General features: G+C 41.8%; 1 protein-coding gene across 1 annotated transcript; it reads left to right on the top strand.

The window, feature by feature from the left end:
- Nucleotides 1-4,746: 4,746 nt before the first annotated feature.
- LOC138852266 (vesicle-fusing ATPase 1-like) lies at nucleotides 4,747-10,580 on the top strand (the record flags this gene model as incomplete). The annotated part of the gene is given in 2 exon segments (XM_070082017.1): nucleotides 4,747-6,026; nucleotides 8,812-10,580. Coding segments are annotated over 2 exon segments (1,457 nt in total), but the record flags the coding sequence as incomplete, so codon positions are not given.
- Between the last annotated feature and the right edge of the window lie 880 nt (nucleotides 10,581-11,460).

The raw sequence follows: 11,460 nt of genomic DNA, 5'->3' as shown, positions 1-11,460 counted from the left end.
GCTGTGACTCGACCCCCGCAGCCACAACTATGAAAATACAACTAGGTGAGTACTGTCTGACTCAACAGTATTCAGTGGAAGGACTGGTAACTAGTCATATTGTTACACCGTCACATCCATATTGTTACACCGTCACATCCATATTGTTACACCGTCACATCCATATTGTTACACCGTCACATTCATATTGTTACACCGTCACATCCATATTGTTACACTGTCACATTCATATTGTTACACCGTCACATTCATATTGTTACACTGTCACATTCATATTGTTACACCGTCACATTCATATTGTTACACCGTCACATCCATATTGTTACACTGTCACATTCATATTGTTACACCGTCACATTCATATTGTTACACCGTCACATTCATATTGTTACACCGTCACATTAATATTGTTACACCGTCACATTAATATTGTTACACCGTCACATTAATATTGTTACACCGTCACATTAATATTGTTACACCGTCACATTCATATTGTTACACCGTCACATCCATATTGTTACACTGTCACATTCATATTGTTACACCGTCACATTCATATTGTTACACCGTCACATCCATATTGTTACACTGTCACATTCATATTGTTACACCGTCACATTCATATTGTTACACCGTCACATTCATATTGTTACACCGTCAGATTAATATTGTTACACCGTCACATTAATATTGTTACACCGTCACATTATTATTGTTACACCGTCACATTCATAGTTACACCGTCACATTAATATTGTTACACCGTCACATTCATATTGTTACACCGTCACATTCATATTGTTACACCGTCACATTCATATTGTTACACCGTCACATTCATATTGTTACACCGTCACATTCATATTGTTACACCGTCACATTCATATTGTTACACCGTCACATTCATATTGTTACACCGTCACATTCATATTGTTACACCGTCACATTCATATTGTTACACCGTCACATTCATATTGTTACACCGTCACATTCATATTGTTACACCGTCACATTCATATTGTTACACCGTCACATTCATATTGTTACACCGTCACATTCATATTGTTACACCGTCACATTCATATTGTTACACCGTCACATTCATATTGTTACACCGTCACATTCATATTGTTACACCGTCACATTCATATTGTTACACCGTCACATTCATATTGTTACACCGTCACATTCATATTGTTACACCGTCACATTCATATTGTTACACCGTCACATTCATATTGTTACACCGTCACATTCATATTGTTACACCGTCACATTCATATTGTTACACCGTCACATTCATATTGTTACACCGTCACATTAATATTGTTACACCGTCACATTCATATTGTTACACCGTCACATTCATATTGTTACACCGTCACATTCATATTGTTACACCGTCACATTCATATTGTTACACCGTCACATTCTTATTGTTACACCGTCACATTCATATTGTTACACCGTCACATTCATATTGTTACACCGTCACATTAATATTGTTACACCGTCACATTCATATTGTTACACCGTCACATTCATATTGTTACACCGTCACATTCATATTGTTACACCGTCACATTCATATTGTTACACCGTCACATTCATATTGTTACACCGTCACATTCATATTGTTACACCGTCACATTCATATTGTTACACCGTCACATTCATATTGTTACACCGTCACATCCATATTGTTACACCGTCACATTCATATTGTTACACCGTCACATTCATATGCTAAGAACAGTTATTTTACCTCATTTCATCTCGAAGCAATATATAAGATATTCTTTTTTCCTCATTATCTGCTTTATTGTGAGTGAACATGAGAAACAGATGGGATTATTATTTTAATCCATTTTAGCTCTAGACTAGAAAGATTGATAGTGTTACAGTATGGATGTATGAATGTTAGGAGTGATTGAAGAGAAAGTCAGCATCAGAGGGTAGACTTTCAGCGAGGTCAGTGAGTATGTTAGGGAGGCAGAGACGTTCGAAGTGAATTCTGTGTGCCAGCTAATAAACTTAGCAGTCTATTAAGATATGGTGGACTTACAGTGCCACCTAAGAGTCCATGCAGAGCAGTGCTAGTTGTTACTCTATATGGTTTCCGTGAGTAAGTCGTGTGTCTGACACCTATGTAAGTGGGAGAGCGTAGTCTCCCAGACATGACCCTGGTGAGAAGACAGCAAGTATCCTAAATGTGGTTCAAGATAGAAAAAAATCTGCTGTGCTTCAGTTTGAACCACAACAGATCGGGAGATCCTAAATAGCTAATCAAGCTGCTGAGTCTGCTTGTTCATTGACCCAGACATCGACGCGTCTAGGAACATAGCAGTAACAAACTTCTCTGTTCCAACTAGAAATGCAACATAACTAAACCTATGGACTATGGGATGAGGAGAGTCGAATTTCTAGATAGCCTATAATGCACTTTAGGAGTCTGAAAAATCACGTACGATGAGGAGGACATGGACGCAGTGTGTATGATAGCAGTGAGAACTTCATATAACTCTACTGTAAACTCACTGGCCGATTCTAGTCAATAACCTTGGATTATTCTATCAAGGGGGAAAAAGATAGCTGCATACCCGACCCAGTCAGGAATTTAGACCCATAGCATTGGAATGAGAATGATGTTGGAGGGTTCATGGAGATGTGATGGTTGGAGTTAAACACAGTCGTTGGATGGTAACACATATATTAGCAGAGTGTGAGAGGGAGAGGGCTGCCACCACTTGTCGAGAGGGTTTGTGGAGATGTGATGGTTGGAGATGAGTGATTGTTGCTGGCGTGGCTCTCCACTACTCTCAAACACGTTGTGTTTCGAAGAATTTGCGCTTAAATCAACGATAAACTCACACAGGAGGCTTTTACATTGGCGCACAGGGACGAAGAAACAATCTTGCATTTTGACCCCCTATGTGGTCCGTAAAATAAGGCGCTAGGACCCGTTATAAGGGTAAAAAAAAAAAAACAGTGGTAGTAGGAAGGTGTGGGTGATTGAGGCAGCGACACCGCATGGTGGCTGGGCCTACAGGAAAACAGTGTAATCCATGTGCTTTGGGTACACCCGCACTAGGCACGAGGATATGCTAAGCCAGGCTGGCTTAAAAACCCACAAAATACCACAACACCACAGGGATGGTAAAGCACTCAGGATGGCTTGGAACTTGGAGCACAAGTGATGGTGAAGGCTGGAACTCACATGGCTTACTTGAGTACTGGGTTAGGCACCTGGGTTAGTTGACTGGCTTGCTGGCTTAACCCTTCACACAGACTGGCTTGAGAATTTGTAACGATGAGCACAGCAGGGGTGGAAAGCTGGCTTAGCAGGCAAGGCAGGTACTTAAGACAGGCTGGATGGCATAGGCTGCATGACTCCCCCCCACAGATTGGCTTGGTGGCTTGGCTTAATTTGCAAACCCAGGTCAACCCCTCGAAAGTAATGCAAATAAGTAGATAAACACTAAGACACAAAGACTGACCAGTAAGCAGGAAGCAAACAGGCTGGTGAACGCTTGCTTGGGTAGCTGGCTGCTAGGCTAAGCCTGCTGGCGACACAAAATGTCTGTCGCCAGCTGACAGAAACTGTCTCCATACATCTGCGCAAATATCAAATTTACGCGCTCACCACTGGCACCACTTATCGGAGGGTTCGTGGAGATGTGATGGTTGGAGTTAAACACAGTCGTTGGATGGTAACACATATATTAGCAGAGTGTGAGAGGGAGAGGCCTAGCCTACCTGTGTTGCCTGTTGTAGACCTAAACGTGGAGTGAGCACGAGGCTGGGAGCACAGTGCTCTCATGAGGCATCACGTGACATCACGCAAGCTAGCAAGGGGTCAACTATGTAAAACATATGGATGGTACTATAATACTCAGATAACATATACATATACAAGGGATCAGCAACTATGCTGACAATGAAAGTGTTTAATAAAGAGTGAGCGTTGTAGTAGGCAAGTGAGTTTACACACATGGAAGTGAGGAGGACCAAATATGAATAAGTGGAACCTCCCGAGGATGGAGGAAAAAGTCAGAAGCAGGTGAACGTTAATAAGGGGTAAATCAAGGGAGTCGATAGAGACGTGAACATGGAGAGGAAGAGGGTATAATAAACGAATGTTCTATTGCCTTGCTGTGCCGGAAACCGATCAAGAAGCTCAGCTGTGGCAGATTAACCTTTATTCTGATTTATATTGCTTGATACATTGGTGAGTGATGAGTCCAGCATCCTGCATTTCTGATTGTCTTCTTTGTCACTGAGTGGTGCGTCCTCTTAACTGATCAGGTGATGGTTGCAGGTTGTGGGTGCAACACAGGTGTTAGTCAAGTGGACAGTGATGCTGGGGTACTGGTGTTCAGAATGAGTGTGTGGAAGCCTCTTGATGTTTCGCAGATATATATTTGGTCACAGTCCTTCCAAAACCAAATTCCTAGTATGAACCACTGTCTCCACTACCATCATCAGTGAGGGACACCACTATCAGGCCCAGGCCACGGCAGAACATACACTGTTCCTTGCAACGACCGTTCCTGTTCCGGTTATACTGTAGTATCATTAATGAAAAAATCACGATTTATCATTCATTTTTTTCTGCAATCTGTTTTTTATTAAGTATCTCTGTTTTATTTCTAGGGGGGTTAAACTTAGCATACAAATTAATACTGTAGTTTCTATTTACATTCCACTTTATAACTGACAGAAAAATAAATGCTTGTGTTCCAGGGACTGGCAAGACACTAATGGCCCGTCAGATAGGAAAGATGCTCAACGCTCGAGAACCTAAAATTGTTAATGGTCCTGAGATATTAGACAAGTATGTGGGAGAGTCAGAGGCCAATATTCGTCGCTTGTTCGCTGAGGCGGAAGAAGAAGAAAAGAGGATGGGTCCTAATTCTGGTTTGCACATAATCATTTTTGATGAGATAGATGCAATCTGTAAACAAAGAGGTTCTGTAGCTGGCAATACTGGTGTGAATGACACAGTTGTTAACCAGCTGTTATCTAAGATTGATGGAGTGGAACAGTTGAACAATATCTTGGTGATTGGCATGACTAACAGGAAAGATATGATGGATGAAGCGTTGCTTAGACCAGGCAGACTAGAAATTCAAGTTGAGATTAGTCTTCCGGATGAACAAGGGCGTTTTGATATTCTCAAAATCAAAACAGCAAAAATGATAGAGCACAACAAGCTTGATCGTGATGTTGACTTGCAAGAGATTGCTTCTCTGACCAAGAACTTCTCTGGTGCTGAACTTGAAGGTCTGGTGAAGGCAGCTTCATCATCTGCACTCAAGAGGTATATTCATTTGGGAAATAAAATTGAAGTAGATCCTAATGCAATAGATAAACTGAAGATTACTCGAGCTGACTTCATATATTCCCTTGAAAATGATGTCAAGCCATCACTTGGCACAAGTGATGAAGCACTCTCCAAGTTTATCGAGCGAGGAATTATTAACTGGGGTTCAACTAGAGAGTTAGTTGAAAAGGGATTGATGTTTGTGAGGCAAGCACGATCTCCAGAAACAAGCAATCGTCTCTGTTTATTACTTGAGGGAGCACCAACAGCAGGAACATCAGCACTGGCAGCCTACTTAGCAAAGAACTCTGATTTTCCCTTCATCAAAGTTATTAATTCTCGTGAAATGGTTGGATTTATGGAATCTTCCAAGTGTTTCCGTATTAATAAGATATTTGATGACGCTTATCGCTCAGAACTGAGTTGCATTTTCATGAATGATCTGGAGCACTTGATGGGCTACTCTCCCATTGGTCCCCGCTACCAGTCCCTGGTTCTTGACGCTATGTATTCTCTTCTCTCATCGTCGCCTCCCAAAGGGCGTAAACTGCTCGTCATCTGTACGTCTAAGCGCCGCAGTGTTCTGGAAGAACTGGGTCTTCTTTCAGTGTTCACAGCTGTCTTAAGAGTTCCCTATATTGCACACCAAGACGATATCAGGATTGTCTTGGACGAGTCTCAGGCGCTAACTCCTGAAGAAGTAAGTACATATCAATATATCTTTCTTAATAAGGATGCACATTTTCTAATTGCTAGTCTTGTAAACATACTGTGTATAATGTCTTAAATATTTGTGAAAATTCATAAAACATGTATTGTAGGACGACCTGAGTTATACAGTGATACGTGGTACATAATATATTTGAAGTCGTACGTTAAATCGTCGGGAATCTTCAAATATCGACGAAACAAATGTTGACCCAATAATTAAATATACCTCATTTATCTTCATTAACATCATTAATAAAAGCCACAGCACTGTAGCTGAAACAATTCACAACACATCCACAACTTAGAAATATGGAAATTAAAGGAGGATTGTATTTCTGTCCGTTTTAGACCATTATCAGATCGTGAATTAGGAAGGTGAAGCTAAATATCAAGTGAAGGCAGAGTAAGGTGAGAAGATAAAGTCATGCCAAGTCACGCACGTTCTGAAGATTACACTGGTGAATTTGTAAAATAAGAGCTGTTACTCTAATTTAGCTCACTTAAATGCGAAGTTTTGTCCCACAACAGTTGACTATCACCCACACAGTGGGCCAGGACGGGCCGATACATCATCTAATGATTTATCTCCAACATCTGGGTTAGTTGTGAGTTGTACCTACTTACTGCTGGTGAACATAGGCAGTAGGTGTAGAGAGACATGCACCAGTCTGTACTCTTACCTGATTAAATCCACGTCCATCAGTTCTGAGCCGACAGTGTTAATACTGAGCTTTAAATAAGCGCTGTGAAATTCAATCATTTATTGAAACACAGCCGGGGCTAAGACTCAAGTTAGGAATGTTATTGTACGTAAGAACAGATTCATTAGGATAGTAATCTTGGCAGAGAACTAGGCTGTGGGACACCTGTGATCATGACAAAGGACTAGGCTGTGGGACACCAGTGATCTTGACGAAGGACTAGGCTGTGGGATACCTGTGATCTTGACAAAGGACTAGGCTGTGGGACACCTGTGATCTTGACAAAGGACTAGGCTGTGGGACACCTGTGATCTTGACAAAGGACTAGGCTGTGGGACACCTGTGATCTTGACAAAGGACTAGGCTGTGGGACACCTGTGATCATGACAAAGGACTAGGCTGTGGGACACCTGTGATCATTACAAAGGACCAGGCTGTGGGACACCTGTGATCTTGACAAAGGACTAGGCTGTGGGACACCTGTGATCTTGACAAAGGACTAGGCTATGGGACACCTGTGATCATGACAAAGGACTAGGCTGTGGGACACCTGTGATCATGACAAAGGACTAGGCTGTGGGACACCTGTGATCATGACAAAGGACTAGGCTGTGGGACACCTGTGATCATGACAAAGGACTAGGCTGTGGGACACCTGTGATCATGACAAAGGACTAGGCTGTGGAACACCTGTGATCATGACAAAGGACTATGCTGTGGGACACCTGTGATCATGATAAAGGACTAGGCTGTGGGACACCTGTGATCATGACAAAGGACTAGGCTGTGGGACACCTGTGATCATGACAAAGGACTAGGCTGTGGGACACCTGTGATCATGACAAAGGACTAGGCTGTGGGACACCTGTGATCATGACAAAGGACTAGGCTGTGGGACACCTGTGATCATGACAAAGGACTAGGCTGTGGGACACCTGTGATCATGACAAAGGACTAGGCTGTGGGACACCTGTGATCATGACAAAGGACTAGGCTGTGGGACACCTGTGATCATGACAAAGGACTAGGCTGTGGGACACCTGTGATCTCTAGCAAGATAGAAAATAACGTTGTTAATATCAACAAGAAAAACACTTGTACTGAGTTTTTAAAATCAGTCAGGGAAGTATTCCAGGAGTACACCTGGAGGGTGTTCCGGGGTCAACGCTCCCGCTTCCGCTGCCCGGTCCATGCCAGGCCTCGCGGTGGATCAGGACCTGATCAACCAGTCTGTTTCAGCTGGCCGCAAGTAAACCGACGTACGAGCCACAGTCCGGCTGGTCAGGTACTGACTTTAGGTGCCTGTCCAGTGCCTTCTTGAAGACAGCCAGGGGTCTATTTGCAATCCCCCTTATGTATGCTGGGAGGTACTTCAACAGTCTTGGGCCCCTGACACTTATTGTGTTGTCTCTTAGCGTACTCATGGCGCTCCTGCTTTTCACTGAAGGGATGGTGCACCGTCTGCAGAGACTTTTAGTTTCGTAGCTGTAAGTTTTATTGTCCTTGAGAGGACAATGCTTTGATAACACTAGTGACATCAAAAGTTTGAGAATAATAGTCTAAAAAAAATTAGGCCTTCGTTGGCATTTTTGTAAGACACCGGCCGTCTTCCACTAAGGTAGCGTGACTCAAAAAATGGAAACACTCATCCAATAGCTGCAGTGTGCAGACATCACAGTTCAAATGAAGATCTGAACTGTAACATCGCCACCCTTCTTGAGAGTGTAGTCACTGTACTTGCTACCTCCAGACACTGGTCTGACTTACTACCTTGTTGTTCAACTTACGACCTTGTTGTTCAACTTACGACCTTGTTGTTCAACTTACGACCTTGTTGTTCAACTTACGACCTTGTTGTTCAGCTGCACCAGTAAGTCTCCGCTCATACGAGCCTGCTGGTTATTCACGCTCCTGGCAGTCAAACTCGAATCGAAACAATTTTTTTTTTTATTTTTCCAATTCTTATATTTGTTGTGAATTATTTCACCCACAGCGTTGTGACTTAATATTAATTTCTTACAAATTTTCTAGTGAAATTCCTCCTGCCAGTGTTTTATTTTCCCTTTCTTGCAGATTGATGCAGTTATTGAGCATATATCCCACGGGACGGTGTTTGTGGGACTGAAGAAGCTCCTAGGTCTGCTGGATACAATGCGTGTCATGAAAGGTGTTGACTCGCGCAAGAGGGTCGCCTCCTTCGTTAACTTGCTCGAGGATGAAGGAGTCTATACCCCTGAGTTTTCTAGTTAAGTCTGAGAAACAAATGTATATATTTCAGGTAGCCTTTGTGAGAGTTACTCACTATTTCAGATGATTATATCTGTAAGATATGTAGAGATATATAAACAGGCAGCCCTTGAAGAAGGTTAACAGAGTTTTCTCCGTAGCTATGTTATAACACAGTAGTTTGAAAATAAATATGTAAGGCTGTATTTTCATCTTCACTGCAGAACCACTGGAAACCTCAGTGATAGGTAACCTGTGAATCTAGACTCACTACCACTTTTATGTTGATTATAAAAAAATAAATAACTATTAAGGGGAAGGTGTATCGTTAATACTTACCTCCCTAGAAGTGATAAAGGTCCCCAGAGATGTCTTACTGACAGAGGTCCCCAGGGATCTCACTGATAGAGGTCCCCCGAGATGTCTTACTGATAGAGGTCCCCAGAGATTTTACTGACAGAGGTCCCCAGAGATCTCACTGATAGAGGTCCCCCGAGATGTCTTACTGATAGAGGTCCCCAGAGATTTTACTGACAGAGGTCCCCAGAGATGTCTCACTGATATAGTAGTACTGACTGAAGCGTTGTAGAATTGTCTTTCTCCAAGATGTCTCACTGATACAGTAGTATTGTCTCAAGCGTTGTAGAACTGTCTCTCCTCAAGATGTCTCACTGATACAGCAGTACTGACTGAAGCATTATAGAACTGTCTCTCTTCAAGATGTCTCACTGATACAGTAGTACTGACTGAAGCATTATAGAACTGTCTCTCCTCAAGATGTCTCACTGATACAGCAGTACTGACTGAAACATTATAGAACTGTCTCTCCTCAAGATGTCTCACTGATACAGCAGTACTGACTGAAACATTATAGAACTGTCTCTCCTCAAGATGTCTCACTGTTACAGTAGTACTGACTGAAGCATTATAGAACTGTCTCTCCTCAAGATGTCTCACTGATACAGCAGTACTGACTGAAACATTATAGAACTGTCTCTCTTCAAGATGTCTCACTGTTACAGTAGTACTGACTGAAACATTATAGAACTGTCTCTCCTCAAGATGTCTCACTGATACAGCAGTACTGACTGAAACATTATAGAACTGTCTCTCCTCAAGATGTCTCACTGATACAGCAGTACTGACTGAAACATTATAGAACTGTCTCTCCTCAAGATGTCTAACTGATACAGTAGTACTGACTCAAGTGTTATAGAACTGTCTCTCCTCAAGATGTCTAACTGATACAGTAGTACTGATGGAAGCATTATAGAACTGTCTCTCTTCAAGATGTCTCACTGATACAGCAGTGCTGACTCAAGTGTTATAGAACTGTCTCTCTTCAAGATGTCTCACTGATACAGCAGTGCTGACTCAAGTGTTATAGAACTGTCTCTCTTCAAGATGTCTCACTGATACAGCAGTGCTGACTCAAGTGTTATAGAACTGTCTCTCTTCAAGATGTCTCACTGATACAGTAGTACTGATGGAAGCATTATAGAACTGTCTCTCCTCAAGATGTCTCACTGATACAGCAGTGCTGACTCAAGTGTTATAGAACTGTCTCTCCTCAAGATGTCTCACTGATACAGCAGTGCTGACTCAAGTGTTATAGAACTGTCAAGATGTTCACTGATACAGTAGTACTGATGGAAGCATTATAGAACTGTCTCTCAAGATGTCTCACTGTTTCAGCAGTTCTGACTCAAGTGTTATAGAACTGTCTCTCTTCAAGATGTCTCACTGATACAGCAGTGCTGACTCAAGTGTTATAGAACTGTCTCTCTTCAAGATGTCTCACTGATACAGCAGTACTGACTCAAGTGTTATAGAACTGTCTCTCTCCTCAAGAACTTATCAAAAATTGTGGTATTAAAGTATTTACAAAAAATATTAAATATTTACCAAGATACTTGATCTCTCAGTCTAGAATCAAGTGACTAAACATGTGAACATGTGAACATGTGAACATGTGAACATGTGCACACACACACTTGCATACACATAGCTATCAGCGAAGAGGCGGGGCCAGGAACTGTGACTCGACCCTTGCAACCACAAATAGAGGAGCACATGTATTTTGCACATACACCCGCATGTACATGTGTGCACATACACCCACATGTACATGTGTGTGCACATATACCTGTATAAACACATTCATACACAAACATGAGCACATACAGCTGTATACAGTTATATATGTAAACACCTGAAAACTTATTTGCACATGTGTACATATACATTTCCAGACATGTGCACATATACCAGCCTACATATGCGTGTTCGCATACATCTACATATACATACATGTGCAAAGGCACATTCATGTGTACATAATCATATAAATATGCATTTGCACATACATGTGCACATGTAGATTATTATGTACATACACTTACATAAACAAACGTGTAAACATATACCTATGTACACATAAATGCGCACATACACTACGAAATACGTACATCAGCATAAACATACACATGTACTCAT

Source organism: Cherax quadricarinatus, unplaced genomic scaffold (genome assembly GCF_038502225.1).
Source record: "Cherax quadricarinatus isolate ZL_2023a unplaced genomic scaffold, ASM3850222v1 Contig6032, whole genome shotgun sequence".
Lineage (NCBI taxonomy): Eukaryota > Metazoa > Arthropoda > Malacostraca > Decapoda > Parastacidae > Cherax > Cherax quadricarinatus.
This window is presented reverse-complemented; position numbering and strand designations above follow the sequence as displayed.